The 22,151-nt window shown below is 39.9% G+C and overlaps 1 protein-coding gene across 2 annotated transcripts; it reads left to right on the top strand.

Moving 5' to 3' along the window:
* Nucleotides 1-4,000: 4,000 nt before the first annotated feature.
* LOC130478195 (tubulin alpha-3 chain) lies at nucleotides 4,001-8,474 on the top strand. Of its 2 annotated transcripts, XM_056850344.1 has the most exons (4): nucleotides 4,001-4,218; nucleotides 5,211-5,359; nucleotides 6,714-7,394; nucleotides 8,076-8,474. In XM_056850344.1, the coding sequence occupies exons 1-4, from the start codon at nucleotides 4,098-4,100 to the stop codon at nucleotides 8,370-8,372; spliced, it is 1,248 nt and encodes a 415-aa protein (XP_056706322.1). In that variant the 5' UTR covers nucleotides 4,001-4,097; the 3' UTR covers nucleotides 8,373-8,474. The 2 variants fall into 2 exon arrangements, with proteins under 2 accessions (XP_056706322.1, XP_056706323.1); XM_056850345.1 differs by lacking the exon at nucleotides 5,211-5,359 and having other exon boundaries at nucleotides 4,126-4,218.
* Nucleotides 8,475-22,151: the final 13,677 nt, after the last annotated feature.

Genomic DNA, 22,151 nt, shown 5'->3' with positions numbered 1-22,151 from the left:
GTTGGAGAGGAGCTATGTTGGAGGGGTGCATAGTTCACAGCGTGGCATAGCTGGAGGGGAGCAGAGTGCTCAGGCCACAGCGCGGGCTTTGCGGCGCCTCCCACCTTTCAGTGAAACCCCCTACTTCTCCAGATAAAGCCAAATTTGAAGAACTTAAATTGCCGTGTTGGCACTTTGCAATAAATAAGTGGGTTTTGGGTTGCAGTTTGGGCACTCGGTCTCTAAAAGGTTCGCCATCACTGCACTAGGTTGACATTTTCATGTCAGCTCTCCATTTCCATTTTCAGCTCTCCACTATGACCCCAAGATCTGTTTTCCTCTTAGTCTCAGCAAGTTCAAACCCCCATGATCATATACTTAAAGTTGGGATTTTTGTTCCAATGTGCATCATCTTACACTTACCTACATTGAATTTTATTTACTACATTAGCATCTACTCACCAATTTGTGGAGAAGACTGCTTTAAGTTTAATGCTTTAGAGAGATTTTCTGACAAGAATTACTTTCTACTGAGCGAAGATTTGTAAGAATACCTAAAGAATACCTTTTCTGTGTATTTTGACCTCCCACCCCAGTTTGGTATGATAAAAATACCTTTACTTAAATCATTCTTTAAACCATGTATTTCAAAAAGTGGGTTCTGCTTCCTCCTAGTGGCATATGCAAAAAAGCGCTTTATAAGGAAAGGCAGAATTTCAAATATCACATATATTTCCCAGATGATGGCACTGTTTGATGTTTTTTCTTTCTATGCAATGCTTTTAATTGGCTAGCTTTTTTCTTAATAGTAATATGCCTTACAAGAGCCCTGTGGCGCAGAGTGGTAAGCTGCCGTTCTGCAGTCCAAGCTCTGCTCACGACCTGAGTTCAATCCTGACGGAAATCGGTGTCAGGTAGCTGGCTCTAGGTTGACTCAGCCTTCCATCCTTCCGAGGTCAGTAAAATGAGTACCCAGCTTGCTGGAGGTAAAGGGAAGACGAATGGGGAAGGCACTGGCAAACCACCCCGTAAACAAAGTCTGCCTAGAAAACGTCGGGATGTGATATCACCCCATGGGTCAGGAATGACCCGGTGCTTCCACAGGGGACCTTTACCTTTTAATATGCCTTACAGTCATAGTTTAATAAAGAAAAGAAAAATCAAGTTTAAAAGGGTAATTTATCAGCCATACTTTGGGGAGAACAATCTACAACAGAAAGCTTAATATATTGAGCATATGATATTTTATTCTGAATACTATTCTCTTTCTGTAATCCTGTGTACTTTACTCTGCATGAAAAGGTACAGTGGATCTGTGGTCATTTTGTAAGGGTCACAGTCTGCAGATTCAGATTTTCTCTGCTGAAAATCATCTGCTGGTAAAGTTGCTTTTCCCTAACAGAAGCATGCATGTAACATATTGCTTAACTCTGAAATGACTTTTTAAAGGGTTTAGAGATTATCAATGACGTAACAAGCTCAACACCAGGCAAATTATTGTGGGGAAATCCAAAAGTGAGGGGTTGCAGTAGAGAAGGTCCTATCTTTGGTGCTTACCCACCTTACCTTTTAAACGAGACACACTCAGCAGGGCCTCTGAGCTGAATCTTAACCAATGTATGGTTCATATGAGAACAAATTGTTTGTTTGTTTATATTTAATGTTCAACATAAAAACTAATTGATTTCACATACAACAGTGGCGGTGGGTGTACATGTGAAAAAGTCAGTTATGGATTCTAGCTCCAAACATTTTCTTTTATTACCATCTTCTTGGAAATAAATACTCATCAATCTGATAAAGTTCTTATAGCCAACATGATTTTTCAAAAACTGGATACAACCTGAAGCTTTTTGGAACATCTGCCTCAGGTTGGGAAGGAAGGAAACAGACTGATTGCAGCAGTAACATTCTGAAATAAGGGATATTGTCTTAAAACTACAAAATATATAATATCTAACAAAGGTTATGAAGCTAGTTTATAATATAGCTCTGTGTAATTTTGTCCAACTGGAATGCCCAGAGGGGAAGCCATATTAGTCAGTATATGAAAGTTTAGAAGCCTTGGGGCATCTTCATCAGATTCAAAAAATGCATTCTCAGAAATCTATACATTCAAGTAAGATCAGTCATACATATGTCTGCAGGGCCACCATTATCTTATAATTGTAATAAGCTTATTTGGTGCACAATGTTGAGAAAGTGGGGCTCTTTGGCATTTAAACAGTCAGTTAAAATATTCTACAGTCTCATACAGAGTTAGTTCAATCTCAATGTATTGAAAACAACGGGTTTACACGGGAGTAGCTGTGTTTGAGACTGCAACCCAACTGGATCGTGCAGTCTGTGCACTGTATAAGTTAACTGTATTATGATGGTAAATAATATTTGCATAATAACGCTAGCCCTGAAACAACCTTAAAAATTAGGGCAATTATTGAAAGATTCCAAAAATCGACCAAACAAAAAGATCCCATTGCCTTTTTGAACCTTTGGGTGCCCACCAGCCCCACCCTTACAATCACATTTCCCGCCCAGACCGCCACTGCTGACCCCTCCCCCCCACCACACCACAGAAATTCCACGTGGGGAAAGAGCCCGCCTGACCAATCAACATGCGACAACGGCGCACGGTCTGCCAATGGGCTGAGAGGGAGGCGCGAGGCCGGCAGTTGATCTAACGGTCGCCCGTTGACGCCGCCTTCAGACGGGGCTGTACGTCGAACGTTGTTGGAGCCTGCGAAGTTGGGTCGTCGGCGCGAAGCACCATGGTGGGGAGCCGGCTATTCTGTGGCTAGGCTTGGCCGTATTGTAGCAGGAACGTTGAGACACCAGCGGGAAGGGTCTCGAAGCACCTTGGCTGGGGGGGGGGCTTTGCGGATGTGGTAAAAGGGTGGCGGGAGGGAAGACGGGGAATACGTCGCGCGAGCTGAAGAGGCTGCCGCGTGCGATGAGCGCTGCGCGCGCAGCCAGTAAAAACGCGAAGACGTTATTTCGGCCGCCAGTCGCGTGCGGCCGCGTGACCTCCGAAAGGCGCGAAGCGGCCGTTGTCGGTTGGCTTCTCGTCCTTTGGCGGTCTTTTTTTGTGGGGCCCGAGTGAGGACGCTGCACCTCGATCTCCCTCTTGCTCGCAATGGTGCGCGGGAAGGGGGTGTTAACGGGAGACATGAGGGGCGAAAGTGCTCGGTATCCCGTAGTCACGGTCGTTGGGCACAGTGGAGAAGAGCGTTGGGTGGGCGCTGGACGTTGAGTAGTGGAGACCAGTGTCAGGAGGGGGCATGTGAGGGAATAAAGCGGCTATTATTCGAAGTGAGGTAACACATTACGGAATGGGCGACGGTTAGGGTTGCCAACCTCCAGATACTAGCTGGAGACCTGCTATTGCAACTGATCTCCAGACGATAGAGATCACTTCCCCTGGAGAAAATGGCCGCCTTGGCAATTGGACTCTGGCATTGAAGTCCCTCCCCAAACCTCAGGCTCCGCCTCAAAAACCTCCCGCCGGTGGCAGAGAGGGACCTGGCAACCCTAACGACGGTGCAGTTAAAATTAGGTTAGGAACGTAAGGTTACAGATTAAATTGACAGATTGTAAAGAAACGGGTAGGGGGTTCCATGGGGGGAAATAAGCAGTTGCCTGTGTGATATATGTATGCTTTTCATGCTGGCCAAAGGGGAAGATATCGAAAAGTGAGAGGTGGATAAATTCTTAACTGCCACAATCCTAATCCCCCCCCCCCCCCCCGCACGCGCACGTTTGTCGCTAGCAATTTTTTGTTTAAAAATCTTCAGCTTCTGAAAGGAGCTATGGATTGAAAACATTGCCCTGCATGAGCGCTTATCAAAGTGTAACTCGTTATTAATCATATATGATAGAATTGAACAGAGAGATGCTTTTAGAAGGTAAAATGTAGTCAGTGTCTACTTTGGGTGTTTCTGCTCTCTCTTCCACCCACACACACAATTTGTTTCAAAAGGCAACCCCCCCAAATGTATGTATTTTTTTTCTTTTTCCAGCGTGAGTGTATCTCTATCCATGTTGGACAGGCTGGTGTTCAGATTGGTAATGCTTGTTGGGAACTGTACTGTCTTGAACATGGAATCCAACCTGATGGTCAGATGCCCAGTGATAAAACCATTGGAGGAGGAGATGATTCATTCAACACTTTTTTTAGTGAAACAGGAGCTGGCAAACATGTACCCAGAGCTGTCTTTGTGGACCTTGAGCCCACTGTGGTTGGTATGTCTGTTTAAAGCACCTGTTTTATCAAATCCAGAATTGTTGGACATTCATAAAAAAAATTGATCCAGTAATAAGTACAGCTTTTGTTAATTCTCAGAGCAGTTATAAAAGAGTATTTAAATGCTATATGGTAGTGCACCATTTTATTAAAAGTTCAAGTACTGAGAGTAAACTGATTTTTGAGTTGGGCTAATTTAAGACTAATGAAACAATATGTTCTATGCCAAACAAATACATGGCCCAAGCCAGTGCATTCTTACTAAAAAGTAAGACCCAGAAAGCAGTGTGCATACTTAAAATATTTTAATAGACTTGAATAGGATCCTGTATAATACCTGTATAACCTTATTTTATTAATATGTAGGGTACAGTTTGATGTCCCTTTTAATTCAGAACTAGCAAGCATCCCATCTTGCTCCATAATTTTCTGCGATAAACATATTTAGATCTGTTTTCTCTTGATCTTGACTATACATTGCAGAACTATCCTTAACCGTTAATTCACTTGTTCAGCTAATGCACAATATTTGTATTGTTTTCTTAATATATAAATTGTATTACATATTTTACATGCAAGTGTAGGCATATCAATTGAAAACTAAATAACGCTATGATATTTGGAGCTTACTTCCAGGAAACGGGAAGTTTCGCCTTTGGTTGACTGTAGCTTCACATATATCTTCAAATAGGGCGCCAATTTTTCTTGTATAAGATATTTGAATGTCATAATAGTGCATTATTAATAATCGTAAGGTGTACAAAATGATTTTAATGAGACCATATTCCAATTTCTTTAGATTAATATATTTTCTCCAAAGACACATATACTTCTTTTTTGAACATACAACATAGTTGTGTAATGATGGTTACCTGTTTCATCCATTTAGTATGCATGGGATTTTAAGGCAAGATTTAGCTCTTGATTGAACACCATAATTATCAGGTGCCAGAAGAATAATGATTAAATTATTTTTAAAAAATCTTTGTAGATGAAGTGCGTACAGGCACTTACAGGCAGTTATTTCATCCTGAGCAACTCATTACTGGGAAAGAAGATGCTGCTAACAATTATGCCAGGGGCCATTATACCATTGGAAAAGAGATTGTTGATCTAGTGCTAGATCGTATACGCAAGTTGGTAAGTTTAAATAGTACAATTATTACTATTAGAAGTCCCTGCAGGCTGCATTCCAGTGAGCTTTTCCATAAGGCACAGGAGGCAGCTGCTTGGAAGGAAAAGTGGCAAACACTGCGATCCTGGGATTGCTGCATTAAATTGTATTAATGATACAATTCAGTTATCATTTGCATCTTTCCTGTTACCTCTATTGAGCAGGGAGCTGTTTATGAATAAGGGACTGATCGGGCAGTAGTTACTGTAATTAATACTTAGGGGGCTGGGCCTTGTAGAATGGAACTTCCCTACCTCCCCCTTCCTGCATCTGTGTTGCTTCCTCAAATGCATCTTAAGGTGAGGTAACAGTGGAGCTGATATTTTATACCATCTGCCAAATTCAAGTCATTTATAAAGCTGATGTTTAATGAGTAGTTTGTCAGTGGCAGGTTAAATTAAACTGTAGCACAGGGGTCCCCATTGTGGTGCCCATGGGTGCCATGGCATCTGCCAACATCTTTTCTAGTGCCTGCCAAGTGTTTTTAGGAAGTGGGAGGGGCCAGGTAGGGCTTTTGCTCAGCAAGGCTTCTGATTGACTGCAGATTTTTTTAAATGTTGCTTTGGCAGCAGCTGCAACCACAGCACAAGGATCTACACTGTTTTACTGAAGTTAAGCTGTGGTAGTCATTTTGTGGCTGGGTCTTCCTTTGTGGCAGCCATTTTGTTGTGCCCACCGTGCCATGTCAGAATTCCAAATACGCCCGCAGGCTTGAAAAGTTGGAGACCACTGCTGTAGCACATATATGGATTCTAAAATGTGTGCAGTGGAACTATCACTTTTAATATATAGTATGTCTAAACATATTTTCCTCTGGGTTCAAATCAACAGTGTAAGATCAGAAGACCTGCCCTGCTGGATCTGAGCAGAGGTTCAAAGTAGTTAGCATCCTGTTTCACACAGTGTCCAGATATTTGCTCTGAAGGGCCAACAAATGACATAGTGGCCAAGGCCTTCCCCTGAGGTTACTTCCTAGCTTTGGGTTTCAGAAGTTTCCTGCATCTGAATATGAATTATTCTTTAATTATCATGGCTAGTAACTAATGATGTACCTATCAATCATATATCTGTCTAACACCCTTTAAAGCCATCTATTTATGCTTGTGGCCAGCACTACTACCACTGGCAGTGTACTAAAACAGTGAAGTTATATTTTCTACCAATAAATAAAGTTAAGATTGAGTTTGGGTGTTGAGAGGGGAGTACTTTGGATGGACAAGTCATAAGGCTCGTCTTGAAGTTAAATATGTATACAAGTACAGTACTATGATATATTGCTTCCCAGTATTGTAGATTGTTATCTTTTGTTTTTACTTCCAGGCTGATCTGTGCACAGGTCTGCAAGGTTTCCTCATTTTTCATAGCTTTGGAGGAGGTACTGGCTCAGGGTTTGCATCTCTGCTTATGGAAAGACTCTCAGTTGACTATGGCAAAAAGTCCAAATTGGAGTTTGCAATTTATCCAGCTCCACAAGTATCTACTGCTGTAGTGGAGCCTTACAATTCCATCTTGACTACACATACAACATTGGAGCATTCTGACTGTGCCTTCATGGTAGATAATGAAGCTATATATGATATCTGTCGACGCAATCTTGATATTGAGCGACCAACTTACACTAACCTAAATCGTCTTATCGGTCAGATTGTTTCATCCATCACAGCATCACTCCGTTTCGATGGTGCTCTGAATGTAGATTTGACAGAATTTCAGACAAATCTTGTCCCGTACCCACGAATCCATTTCCCTCTGGCAACATATGCACCAGTAATCTCAGCTGAAAAGGCATACCATGAGCAGTTGTCAGTGGCCGAAATCACTAATGCCTGTTTTGAACCAGCCAATCAGATGGTAAAATGTGATCCTCGCCATGGAAAATACATGGCTTGTTGTATGTTATATAGAGGTGATGTTGTCCCAAAAGATGTCAATGCAGCCATTGCAACTATCAAGACAAAGCGTACCATTCAGTTTGTGGATTGGTGTCCTACTGGATTCAAGGTATTTTAAAATACATATATTTTGTAGGTGTCAGCAATATATCCATTACTTCTCCCCAGGTTGTTGTGAAGAAAAATGTTCTAAACATCAGTTCATTTTAGGCTGTGTTATTCAACTGCTTGCTATTTGACACAGGTTCAGTTCCCAATGTGCTTATCACTTGTAGTCATTGGTCATTCAGATCAATATGTGCTCACAGTATGATTAAATAAATGACTAAAAATCATACAATTGCTAAGATGTAAGGAATTTAAAAAATACTAAGTAAAAGCATTATTACATTTATTACATTTATATGCAATCAATTACATACTTACATTTGTATTTGTCTTTTCAGCTCAGGATGACATGTGTGAGTCATCTGATTCTGAATCTGGCCCCTGAGTGAATAGGGAAAAAAAACCAAAAAATTGGGCCAGATATACAGGGGACATTTTGCTACAAACCTGGGGAACCTCCACTTTGGGTTTGCAGAAAATTCCCCAAAAGAAAAAATTACTGAACCTATAGTATCTTTTGCCCATCTTCTAAAATAAGGAATAGGAAATAAATGTTTCTTTTGAGTTCTTGGTAATGAAGTCTCTACATATGGATGGGAATACATCTTTAAGTAGAGCTGCATCGTGCCCTAGGAAACATGATTTTATTTTTTAATTTCTTGTTTTTTCTCGCCTCTTCCAGGTAGGTATAAATTACCAACCTCCCACTGTAGTACCAGGTGGGGATTTGGCCAAGGTGCAACGTGCTGTGTGTATGCTGAGTAATACAACTGCCATCGCTGAAGCTTGGGCTCGTCTTGACCATAAATTTGATTTGATGTATGCTAAGCGAGCCTTTGTTCATTGGTACGTTGGAGAAGGTATGGAGGAAGGAGAATTTTCTGAAGCTCGGGAGGATCTCGCTGCCCTTGAGAAAGATTATGAAGAAGTGGGAGTTGATTCTGTAGAAGCTGAGGCTGAAGAAGGAGAAGAATATTAAAAAATAGTAATGTCAGATGATAAACATTTTAATAACATCATACTTCAGTTCATTTGTTCTGTTTCAAGTAAACAAAGTTCTAGCAATAGTTTTGTTGAATAATTGTTTCAGTAACTTTAAAATTTTATAATAGTTCATTACTATTATTTTGAGAAAAAGTGAGTAATAACGTTTGTAAAAAAATGCTGCATGCCTTCATCAGGTTTACAGAAGAGAAAGGACGTGTTCAACTCTTCTCCCTTCCATCCTTCCCCTTTCCTCTATCTTCGAAAATCCATTAACACATTTATACTGAAAAAATAATCTTCAAAATGTAACTATTACTTACTCTTAGTATGTATATCTTCATGGTGAAAATTATACTGGAACATCATTGCTCTATCATGCACATGAAGCTTTGGTGCATGGAGGCTGTCATGTTACGATTCCAATTAAAAATGTGCCTGTTAACTAAAATATGAAAGTAAAAATATGCCTCCCAAATTATTTAAGTGCTTGTTTTCATCTCATTGGTTAAACAGGATCTGATGAGGCTTTACTTTTATCTGAGGTTTTCTAAATTAGCTTGAAAAATGTGTTAAGGATGGTTTATGGATTTAATTACCATAATTTGCTGTTAGTAATACTGAGGGTAATAGATAACTGAAGAGAAATACCCTTAAAATTTAGAAAAAATATAAAAAAAATACCACCAGCCTATGTATATTTAAAAGTAAGGAACAAGCTCAGAGTTTCAACTACATGGAATTATTTTAAGGAATATAATCTTGCCCCCATTGGCATCTGTCTCTGCAGGACCTGGATCACACTGCCAAAAAGTAAAACTATAGTGTAAGCAGCTACACCTTTCTAAGTTTGCGGGAAATAGTGGTCTTAGAAGGGTGCAACAGTTCAGGATTATACTATTAAAGTAGCAGTGTATAGGCTGGGTCAGTGTTGCGTACATACTATCCCTGCAGTAACCCCTAATTTAAAACCAGGCTTCTTTTGACAGGTGTATGGCAGTGATGATATAGTCACTAATCACAGCAAGTCTCAAAGTAATGTAAAACTTAAGGTAAACCTTAACTAGCTTATGCTGATCTGAAGAGTTGAACTGTTGTACACAGTTTGCACCTTAATTCAGAACATTCTATTGTAATATTAATGTTCTTAATGATAAAAAGAGTATTGTATTAATGATTAAATGTTTGGATAATTTGAAATAACAGTATTTCACTGTCTTCAATTAGTATTGGTAGTGACTATCAATGAACATTTCCTCCTCAGAACTACACAGAGTTGGTTTACAGATAACTAATAAGAGAAGATCTAGGCTCTACCCTTTTTTAAAAAAAACGTCACTAAGAGTAAAGGAAGCCTATTTTCACGTAGAACCAGGTTTTCATGTGAATATTAGATCCTCTCTTCCTGTTCATGTGCACATGTGAAAACAGTTTTAAATATGCTTGTAACAGATCAGTGAATCAAAGCTATGCAGGCCATTGCATTTTAGTCCTGTACTTCTACCGCATGCATAATTTTAGCCAAAGTCAGAACAATTGATGACCACAAGATGGAGTAGTATGACTGCCTGCTAACTCCTTTCTGAGCCAGGACTTGTTTCTTGTAATGTAGCAAAATAACTCGGTGATGAGAAGCATGACTCATTTAAGTTTTTCAAACAAGAATACTCTTCAGTAGACAGTACATTTTAGAATAGTTACATGTTGAAAAAAGTGAAAACAAAGGAACCATTTCTTTGTAAGAATTGATTCATTTATTAATTTGTAATTTGCTCTTTCCCTTGGGCTTTTTAGCAAGTTGCAGTAATTTCCCATACATTTATGTCCTTAGGAGGCTCACAAGTAATAGAAGGGCTTGGGAATAAAAGATGCCAAATGTAATCTAATACATATAAATGAATTAAAACCGATTTAAGAAGTTTATTATAGTCAGTTCTACCTCAAGAATGAGTGGGGTCCCTGCATAGGCTTTTATTCCCACTAAATTAATCAGCACAGTATCAACCAGCCATCCTTACAATAGCCCCAAGCAACCACTGAAGATTTATTTTCATTCCTGGGTTCTGAAATGCTTCATAACACAGACTAATGAGAGATCCAGTGCGGTATAGCAGTTAAGAGTGCTGGACTAATATCGGGGAGACCCAGATTTGAATCTACTATGCCATGGAAGCTTGCTGGGTGTCCTTGGGCTGGTCACAGTGCCTAACCTGCACAGAGTGGTTGAGAGGATAAAATGGAGGAGAGGAGAATGATTCAAACTGCTTTGGGTCCTCATTAGGGGGGAAAGGCAGGATATAAATAAATAAATGATGGTATCTGTTGGAAAGATTTTCCATTCTGGCTTCTATTTCAGGAAAAGATGATTAGAGCCACTCAGTACACAGATATTAAATATCAATAAATATATGAATGTCCCACTGGTTTTGCCACATCAACAGTGTAATGTTGAAAGATTAACTTGCCTTATTTCACACTGCTTGCCCCAGAAAACAAAAGTTGATTAGAAAAAATCCAAAAATAATTCCACAAAAAGCAAAAAAGATCAGACCATTAGAATGCCGGATTAACCATATGCAGAAAGAATTACCAGTAGTAGAAAGAAGCTGGAACAGTATTATCAAAAGGTATTGCCAGCCCAAACCATAGGCTGCAACATGGCTGGATTCATACATTATTTTTTTCAACAATTCTGAGATGAATGAACTGCACTAACATTCATTTGAAATGTAAATAATGCCTAATATGTTTGAGTTGTCATTCACACGTTGCAGTCATCAAGTGGTAAGGGCTAAAGTTGCTAAAACTTAATTTTTTAAAAAGCTAAGGAAGGGATGCTGCATATGTTGAGCAGGATGTTGACAGCTTGTAATGGTTTCATATGCATAATCTTTTCCGCCAAAAAAAGTTTACCATACCAATTTTAATACTACAAGGCCAACTGTTACAGTATTCGGTAGCAATAATTAAAATTACAGTGATGAGTGGAAAGTCTTTTCCACTGGTGGGATAGGCTAGCGATTTGCATAGCCAATTTAAGTGGCATTAAAATATTGCTCTCTTTAACTTCATTAGTAAGTTGAGTGATGGTTTTGATCTTTGTAGATGACCAATGAAGAAATATCACTAGTGCTATTTGGTTACCATCTGTATCTTGATCATGAGTATGATCCCTTAGGTCAGGCATAATTAATAAAGTAAAATTCACTGCCCTGTGTACTTCCAAGTATTTGGGGGTCTCATACTACCTTTATTAACATTAATATTCCCTGCACATATTTATGTACTGGTTGATTGCATCATAGTCTGGCCTCCTGTGCTGTTCTGGAGGAAAAAGAGCGGATGACTCATGTACCAGTTTCCTGAAACAGAAGTATGTTTTTCATAAATGACTTTGAAAATATCTCAAGGCAAATTAGCAACTTGACTTTCGCAATCAGATGAGTTCAGAGCTACCTTTTGACAGCATCTTTAACAACCTTCATAGAAAGGTGATCTGTGCAGTCTGTCATTTGTAGAATTGTCTTCTGAATCTTTAAATATATTTCGACAGCTTATTCTACAAACCTCTAAGTAGGGAAAGTTACCATGTTCCAATCGTCTTTATATGAATGACTTATAATTTTGGGGTGGGGTTATGGTTCAGTGGTAGAGTATTGGCCATGTTTCAGTCCCTAGCATATCCAGTTAAAAGAATCAATTAGCAGGTACCTCTGCAACTTTGTAGAGCCAGTCTGTCAGCATAGACTATACTGATCTTAATAGACTTGGGTCTGACCTAGTATAAGTTTTGTGTATAGGTCACTTCACAACCTAAAAACATTCTGAAGGAGGAAGAGAACACATTTACGAGCATAAATAGGAGGCCAGTTTTCAACAGAAGTTTGCAATATGGACTCCACTTAATTGGTATTGTTTCCCTGGTCATGACACAGATTGATTTAAAACAAAACATGCACTGATGTAGCATGTCAGTTGTAGAAAAATTTTGCTATCGCCTCCAGTAACAAATGTCCTGCAAGTCCAATCACATTCTATTCATTGCATGCCTGCTTCCTTTTCAATGGTTCATCAGCTAATTATTTACAATATGGTAAACAGTGCAATTGTTTCAGTCCAGTGCATTGTAAAAATGTGAATTGCTAGGTTACACAGTAAAATATGCTTGGTGGCACTGCTTGGAATAGTTTCAAACAAGTGTGTTTTCCACTAATAAAGCTCCAACTTTTGTGTTGTATACAAAATAAGCCTCCATCAGACTTATGGAGCCCCTGTAGGGTTTTCAATTCAAGAGATGTTCAGAGGTGGTTTGCCATTTCCTGGCTCTGCGTCACGACCCGGAGATCTGATGAGATTGAGCTAGCCTGGGCTATCCAGACCATTTGAATAGAGCCCCCAACTACACATTACATAGTCCTTTCATTTGTTGGGGAATAAAACTAAAAGAAAAAGCACATCAGCTCTTCTCCAGTGGAGGAAGGTATCCTTACAGTAGGTTGTTCCTCCACTTTGTGAGTAGGGCATATGCATTTTTTTTGTCTTCCATTATTGTTATGAGGTGGAACCCCAGCCCATGCTCTGCCTGCTCTGTGGCTGGATGAGCTTCCACAGCTCTCTCCCTTAATACTTTGTGGGGCAAAACATGTTTAGGCACCCTAAAAAGTCAGCAACCATCTCCTCTGCTTCCCACTTGCAGCAGGGACTTCAAAAGATCTGGCAGGAGCGACTTTCCACGGCAGCGCCTAGAGCCACACTGTCACAAGAATCCAGCATGGCAATTCAGCCATCCCTGGCCCAAGGACAAGCTGCCATAGACCCCACCTGGGCTTCTCTCTTTCCATTATTGCTCCCCCGCAAAAGCTCTGGCAGGGACAGTGAATAAATAGCTGACCCTCCCCCATGCCAAAGCTCCAGTGACACCAGGCCCACTTCCAGCCCCACTAATCCAACTTCAGCTACTGCACAACACCAGGAAGCCCTGGCTAGCATCAGCATCGATAGTTGCTGCCACCGACCTCCCCATTGCTGTGGATATGGCAGTGCGGGGAGAGGGGAATGTCTCCATTCATTGGATAGAAATATTCAGTTGGAGCTTGATTAGCAGTGTGCATTGGGGAGGCACAAACTTCGTTCACGTGTGATTTAAAGTCCTTTTTTGTTGCCCAACAACCACAAGGACTTTGTAATGCGATGGATCCTGAATTATACATTGCAAAGGGCATGTCTTTTGCGCTGCTCTTAACCCCACAGAAGTCTTGAACAGGAAGTGTTAAGAGACAACTGTAAAACCTTTATTGTGAATAGTTAAAGAAACTGAATGGTGGGAACAGATTAGCTGGAGTTCACAGAGCTGTACTTTTTTGCATGTGATAATATAACCCCCAAGAACTGGGTGGTTTAGCCAAGTAGGAGTAGTCAGTAAACAGAGGTAACAACAGTTACAGCTAAGTGCAACTCTGTTTTAGCAACAGAGGTAGAGCCTGTTTACTGGGGAGCTGGATAAGATTTTCTGGCCTCATCACCTTGTATGAGGTTGCGGAAATTCTGTATTAAGAAATGTAAGGTAAGAATTACATTATTATATCAAGTACTTGAAGGGCTGTCATATAGAGGATGGTGCCGAGGTGTTTTCTGTTGCCCCAGAAGGTTGGACCAGAACCAACCGATTGAAATTAAATCAAAAGAGTTTCTGTCTAGACATTAGGAAGAATTTTCTAACAGAGTGGTTCCTCAGTGGAACAGGCTTCCTCAGGAGGTGTAAGCTCTCCTTCCCTGGAGGTTTTTAAGAAGAGGTTAGATGGCCATCTGTCAGCAATGCTGTTTCTTTGACCTTAAGCAGATGATGAGAGGGAGGGCATCTTGGCCATCTTCTGGGCATGGAGTAGGGGTCACTGGGGGTGTGGGGGTAGGTAGTTGTGAATTTCCTGCATTGTGCAGGGGGTTGGCTAGATGCCCCTGGTGGTCCCTTCCAACTATGATTCTATATAGATCATATTGCTATTGCAGAATTCTATCTTTTCATGCTGAAAATTTTAATTTAATTTACTTTTACCTATTACTGCTTTTAATTCCTCCATAGTTATATTAGCATCTAATAACTCTTTATGTTCTTGTAAAATTCCTTCCCATTCAAATTGATTTAGATACACCTTCCCATTCAAATTGATTTAGATACACCTCTGTTTCCTTCTCAGAAACCACTCCTTGTCTATAAAGATTTGAATAATAATCTATAAAAGTTTCCATAATTTTTTGCTTATCTGTTGTGACTTTACCGTCCCTCTTTATTTTTAATATAGGTAATTTATTTTCTTTGTGTTTAAGTTGCCAAGCTAACAATTTACCCGGTTTATTTGCATGTTCAAATATTTTTTTGCCTATTAAACATTATTCTTTTTCTAATTCTGAAGTTATTAAAATTCGTATAGGTATTGTAAATTTTTATCCTATCCATCTGTTCTTGTTTAAGTGGTTTCTTTGTGCTCTTCTTAACTGTCTCTCTCCCTGTTTAATTTCCTCTAAAATCTTCTTCTTTTTCCACTCTCTCTCTGAACCACCTCGAATTTTGTTGTATTAATAAACCTCTTATTACTGCTTTACCTGCATCCCATACGATCTCATCCGAGGTCCCTTTGCCAGCATTTTCCAAAAAATAATTCTGTATATCTGTTTTTAACTTATCTACAATCTTCTTGTTTTTTAATAAATATTCATTGCTGAACCAAGGTTTATTTTTCTTATTCCCCGTATTAATCTTAAGCAAAATTGCATTATGATCGGATAACACCTTAGGTAAAATTTCAAGACCATCAGACAAACCTGTAATATCTTTAGACAACCAAAACATATCTATTCTGGAATGAGAACAATGTCTCGATGAATAAAAAGTATATCCTTTTTATTACCGTTTACCAGTCTCCATAAATCAAACATTTCCTACTGATCTATAATATGATTAAAAATACCTGGTAATTTACCCTCACATTTACCCTTTTTCTTTTTTGCTGACCTATCCAACCTTGGTTCCATTACACCATTAAAATATCCCAACCAAATCATTTTTTCATTAGCATATTCAGCTAATATCGATGCTAAATTAGTATAAAACAATTTCTGATTAGTGTTAGGTGCATAGATACCAACTAGGATTATTTTTTGAAAACCACTCAAAATTTCTACCATCAAAATCCTCCCTTCCTTATCTTTATACAAAATCTTGGGCTCTAATGTTGAAGGGATATACATAGCTATTCCATTAATTTTTTTCTTTTCATTACATGATGTAAGTAATTTACCCAATTTTATTTGCTCCAACCTTGTAACATCCTTTGTTAACATATGCGTCTCCTGTAAACAAAAAATGTTAGCTTTAGATTTTTGTAAATGATAAAATATTTTCTTCCTCGTATTAGGAGAATTCAAACCATTAACATTCCATGACAAAATTTGTAACATTTTGATATTTAATAAAGACCCATGTTTAATTAATTTTTTCTGAATCTATTCTATTCCTCCCCCCTCCCCCCTATCCCATTTCATTTCCCTTATATATAGTTCAGCCATCTTCTTCCTCATCTGACAATGATGGTTTTGCCCCCCCCCACTTGCTTCTACTGCCTTTTCTTCTTCAGTGAGATCCTTTCCAGCTAGTTCTTTAGAAGGTTGATGTGGTGGTTTACGTAGATCTCCTTCATATCTTCTTAGAAACTGTTCAGCTTTGACGGTGTCTGTAATCTTAAACCTTTTGGCTTTGAAGATAAAGGAAATTCCTTGAGGGTATTCCCATCTATGTTGCATTCCATTATGTCTCAGCCTTTCCACAATCTCTGCAAAATCTTTTCTTTTCCTCTGTAGTCTTGCCAGGATCTCCTTCATTAACCTCACCAGAGTACCATCTATTGTCAGTGGATTAGTATAATGCTTATTCAGAATCAGGTCCCGATGACTTCTGGAAAAAAGCTGAACCAAACAATCCTTTGGAACTTTGTTTTTTGTTGCATAAGCAGATTTAACTCTGTAAGCTATTACAATCATACCTTCCACAATCGTTTCCTCTTCCCAAAGAAAGTCAGTCAACAGCATTTTCAGATATTCTTTTAGGTCTGTACCCTCCAGTTTTTCTTTGAGACCACGTATACGAATCCAACTTTCTTTTATTTTTAACTCCAACATTGCTGTATGGTCATCACGTCTTTCCTCTCTCTCTTGACTTGCTTCCATTGACAGTTCTAAGACATCAACCCGTTTTCTGGTTTCTTTGTTATCCTTTGATTGTTTCTGAACTTTTGCTTCAAGCTTATCCTGTTTTACTGTCAAAGATGAAATAGAGTCTTGTAATGCAGAAATGGCAGCTGTATTTTGGTTCAGACCTTGTTTGACAGATTCCATCTCTTGCTTGACTGATACCACCTCTTGTTTAACTTCTGCCACCTCTTTTTTAACTGATGTCACCTCCTGGAGTGTTTTAGTCAAAGGTCCTTGTAGAGAATTCAGGGTAGCATCAGGTTTTTTAGAGACAACCATTACCCCAGTGATCCAATCCTTTTTACGGCTTGTTTTTGTGGACTGTTTCTAGGTGTCTTGACTTCAGCCTCTTCCCCCATTCTGTTGCAATTAGCAGGGCAGGGACTGAGGAATGTATGGGGAGTATGCAGTCTGCAATCTGCCAGCATGTGCTGCCAAAGGGGAAGAATGTGGGTTTGGTGGTGTTACACTTTGGCCAGTGAAAGAAGTAGCATATCATGAGAAAGCGGCGAAGTGTACCTTCACAGGCTACTGTGGAATATTAGCAAACATTTAATGTTTAGAAGGGAAGTAACTCTGATCAGCTTTTGGGTGCTCAGTCTTGCACGGGGAAGTATATAACTTGAAACAAAACACCAGCATGGTTGTTTGTGATTTTGTTTCAGACCAGTTTCTGAGTTTTCCAATTAGCTTTACAACAGGGTCAGGTTCATGGAAAGCGAGGCTACTTGGCATCTTGAGGACCCTGCGCTGATCAAATATAACCTAATATCAAGACTTTGGCACATGTGTGATTAACTAAATGCATATTTTTCCTGTTTGGGCTCATGTCCATCTTCCTTTTCCTGTCTCTAGTGCCTTCCTTGACACAAATATTAGATTGTAAATTCCTCAGGACAGAGACCTCCCTTTTTGTTGCTATTCTATAAATGGCTTTGTGCATTGTGCTAACAGATGTCATAGAATCATAGAGTTGGAAGGGACCACCAGGGTCATCTAATCCAACCCCCTGCACAATGCAGGAAATTCACAACTACCTCCCCCCCCACACCCCCAGTGACCCCTACTCCACGCCCAGAAGATGCCCAAGATGCCCTCCCTCTCATGAACTGCCTAAGGTCGTAGAATCAGCATTGCTGACAGATGGCCATCTAGCCTCTGCTTAAAAACCTCCAGGGAAGGAGCACTTACCACCTCCCAAGGAAGCCTGTTCCACTGAGGAACCGCTCTGTTAGAAAATTCTTCCAAATGTCTAGATGGAAACTCTTTTAATTCTAACCCATTGGTTCTGGTCCAACTTTCTGGGGCAACAGAAAACAACTCGGCATGCTACACTTACTTTCTACATGCTATTACATAATAAATGATATTACATAGAAGGTATCTATTGCAGCCATGGACAGTCGTTCCACTTCAGAGCATTCATTGCTGTAATAAGCTGAACATGGTCAAGCTGCATGCTGTGTGTTAAGATTATGAAGGCCTTGTTAAGATTATGAATGGCCAGCATGTGATTCTAGCTTGTCTGAAACACCTCTCAGTTTGCATTAAATTTCATTAACTTTGCTCCTTTGGAGCAGTATATTGAATTAGGGAGCAGAACTGGTTCAATAGGCCTCCATTGCAAATTACCACTACTAGGAAATCTACTTTTAATTGGGCAGCTTTGTGTTAAAGCTGTTCACAGACGACACTTTGTTCTGAATACTAAGTCAGTGTCTGACAGTGATGAAATTATATAAAATTAAGCACCTGTGCTTTGCCTCATTTGCTCCTTGCATAAACATCCATTGTCAGCAACCCCACAAGAGGTTGCCTGGCAACTGAATCCAATGAGAGCCCAGAGCTTCTCCTTTTCTTGCTTTCGCTAGCAGCTTTCTTTTTCTAGAGTACAATCAAACTCACTGAACAAAAACAGAAACCAGTTTCAAAGATGCCCACAAAGTAAAGGTAGTCCCCCTGTGCAAGCACCGGGTCATTCCTGACTCATGGGGTGACGTTACATCCCGACGTTTACTAGGTAGACTATGTTTATGGGGTGGTTTGCCATTGCCTTCTCCAGTCATCTACACTTTACCCCCAGCAAGCTGGGTACTCATTTTATTGACCTTGGAAGGATGGAAGGCTGAGTCAACCTTGAGACTTCTTTCGGGATCGAACTCAGGTCGTGAGCAGAGCTTGGACTGCAATACTACAAACATGATAAAACATAAAACAGCACAAAATAACAAACTATTTTAAAAACAGCATTAAAAAACCAAACCAAAGAACAAAAACAGCACAAAACAATTCTGAGCTTAAAACAGGTCTCATAAAGTCTCCAGGCTAGAAGCAGACTAATTTTTAAAAAAAAATATCACCCCCTTCAAAAAGCTGGGGTTAAAAACATTTTTGTAGAGCAGGTACCAGGCAAGCCTCAAGGTGAAGGCCATTCCACAGGCGAGGTGCCATCATTGAAAAATCACCATCTCTGGTTGCTACCCACCTCCGTTCTGCCCTTGAGGGCACAGAAAACAGGGCTTGTGAGAAGGATTTGCAAAGATCAGTCCTCACAGTGGCTCTTGTTTGCCACTCTATCTTAGAGGACTGTGGAAATATCCTTGAAAATATCCTTGGTTTGATCAATGGCCTTTCTGGTCATAGTCTTCTTTCATGGCTTTTATAAGTGATTAAGACAATCCTGTCTCAGAGGATTTTTCGTGAAGAGGTACGAGGAGTTACTGATTTCATTTTCTGATGGCTTTTGGTGTCAAACAAGCATAGATAGTGAATTTTTAATTTCCTGTTTTTATATGTTTTAAACAGCACTAGCAAATTTGAGCAAGAACCACTTTTATGGGAGGGGGAGAAGGAATAGGGAGGAATTCACTTGTTACTAAAGAAGATACTGGGGAGTCCAATGACAGTAACTTTAGAAATATTCTACTGCTAAGCCACCATTACTAACTACTACTGATCAGTGACTACATGATTTTGTGGGGGGGAGTCACCAATTACCTTCTAGTAGCATTTATTTTCTAGCGTCCATTGCCACTCACTAGGAAAGTGATGAGAATTGGTGGGGGAAAATTAAAAACAACATTGTCGTGCATCCTCTGATATTGTTCCCTTTGAGCTTCTCTTTGGTTGCTCTGGAGGCTTTCCTCCGCCACGGGTGCTCACTTTCTCTGCTGCTAGAACTTCCCACGTGTGCAAGATCACGCAGAAGTGGTGGGGCAGTGGAGTAAAGGATCCAAGCCATAAGAATTAACATCTACCCACAACCATTATAACTGAGAGAAAACAATGATCATTATTTTAAGAATTGTAATCCCAGCTATCAAATTAGAATTTCTCAGAAACAACACCTTTATAGGTTATCTTTACATAAGCACAAATGAAGAGATAGACAACTTAAACCAGAAGTAAAATATTTAATTTTCATTAATTTTTTTCTAAAAGGTAAGATTTTTTTAACAGACAAAATATATAAAGCAGTAAAGGGTCTCCCCCCACCCTCTAGAGTATTGATGTTCTGACTCATTGAATCAACTTTAGTTGTCTTTGTAATTCAGATTTTGCACAAATTTAAGATTCACGACCAATTTAAAAGCAGGCAGAACCAAACCAAAAAAGGTTAGATTTCTAAGCTGAAGGCATGGATTGGTACAGAAGCAAATGCAGAGCGTAAACCTATCAAGCAATTATTACTAAGCATATGATGTGCTATTTCTTTCACTACGGTAATCTGTCCTTGCTATCTAAACCATACTCTGGAGGAGGCTCTATACCAAGATGTGACCTAGAAGCGCCCGAGAGCCCAACCCAAAAGTAACAGAACAACAAGACTCTGTCCAAGGAAGGGTGTTTAGGACTACAACAAATTAAAGGCCATCTGGCACTCAACACAGGGACTAATTTGTGTTAAAGTACCCCAGAGTTTGGGAAGCCCAGTACGTACACTGCTTCTCCTCTATCCCACTCCCCACTCCCCAAAAACCCCTGTTTATAGTACAATTGGCTCAATTATGTTAAAGTTTAGTTCTATTGCATTAATGATTGTACATGTATGCATTTCCTTTTTTCCTTCCCCTCCTTTCAAAAGTGCCACTCTTTTCTATATAAGTAGGAATTAACCAGATATGCTGTCAAACAAAGAATATTTATTTTTAATTTTTTAACCTCATTTATACTCCACCTTTTTCCCCAATGGGGACCCGAAGTGGTTTATATCATTCCCCACTCCTCTATTTTATCCTCACAACAACCCTGTGGAGTAGGTTAGGCTGAAAGTGTGAGACTGGTCCAAGGTGACCCAATGAGGCATGGCACAAGTCAGTGGAATCAACCTGAAATTCACATCAACTTTAGCCCCACCCCACCCCAAGGCAGAAAGAAAAGGAACCTTGGCTGTTTTGGAGGGACCTCTTTATCTGCAAGTGATGTTAAGGCATGCCTTGGTGTGTTCTATTCTATGAATCTCACATCCCCTGCACACTAGACAGCTAGAGGCCTTCATGTTACATGCACCTCAATTGCCATTCCTTGCCTCCTGCAAAATTAATCTAGAACCAAAAATATCCAAGTTCTGTTAGGTAACTGTGTCAATGCATTATTTCATATCAACTATAGTTGACATGGATTCTAGGCATCTTGATCATGGTCTGTAATTCAAATTCTCACGTTTAGAGATTTAATTGGGGAAGAGAAACAGGGAGCTATTCTTTCCTCCTGTATGCATAGCTTAGTTTTATGTGTGGGGCATACAATCCAGGACAAATACTGAAGTCTAATGATGCAGCATGAAGATTCTAGTAGTGATGGCTAACACTCATGTTTGTCAGATTTTGCAGGCGGGGACTTCCTCATTGCTTCACCCCAGCATGGTGTAGTGGTTAACAGCAGTGGGTTGGAGCAGTGGACTCTAATCTGGAGAACCGGGTTTGAGTCACCACTCCTCCACATAAGTGGCGGACACTAATCTGATGAACTGGGTTGGCTTCCCCACTCCTACACATGAAGCCAGCTGGGTGAACTTGGGCTAGTCACAGCTCTCTTAGAGCTCTCTCAGCCCCACCAACCTCACAGGGTGTCTGTTGTGGGTAGGGGAAGGGAAGGTGATTGTAAGCTGGTTTGAGTCTTCCTTAAGTGGTAGAGAAAGTTGGCATATAAAAACCAACTCTTCTTCCTCTTGACTGTCCCATGCCACCCTTGGGTAGGAAGAATGTGAGAAAGAAGAGTCAAACTGGCAATTGTAAGTGCAGCCTCCCATTATCTCCAGCCATTGAATGCTAAATGACTTTCCAAAATATTGCACCAAAACTCCCAAAGAAGTCAAACAGCAGGTCCAAGCTCTTAGCTAACAAAACAACTGCTTAGTACTCATCTCTCCAAAAGAAAAACGAGAAAGAGTCCATTTTTTACCTGCAAATAAAAGCACACAGAGTTGAGTACGCGATCCACTTAAAAACAACTGCAAAGGAGAATACTAGACTAGTCAGTGCAGAAGAAAACACAGCTGCTTGTTATGGTGATTGCTACAAACCGAGGC

The sequence above is a fragment of the Euleptes europaea genome, chromosome 5 (genome assembly GCF_029931775.1).
Source record: "Euleptes europaea isolate rEulEur1 chromosome 5, rEulEur1.hap1, whole genome shotgun sequence".
Lineage (NCBI taxonomy): Eukaryota > Metazoa > Chordata > Lepidosauria > Squamata > Sphaerodactylidae > Euleptes > Euleptes europaea.
Note: the sequence above shows the minus strand (reverse complement) of the source record. Positions and strands in the feature narration are given on the sequence as shown.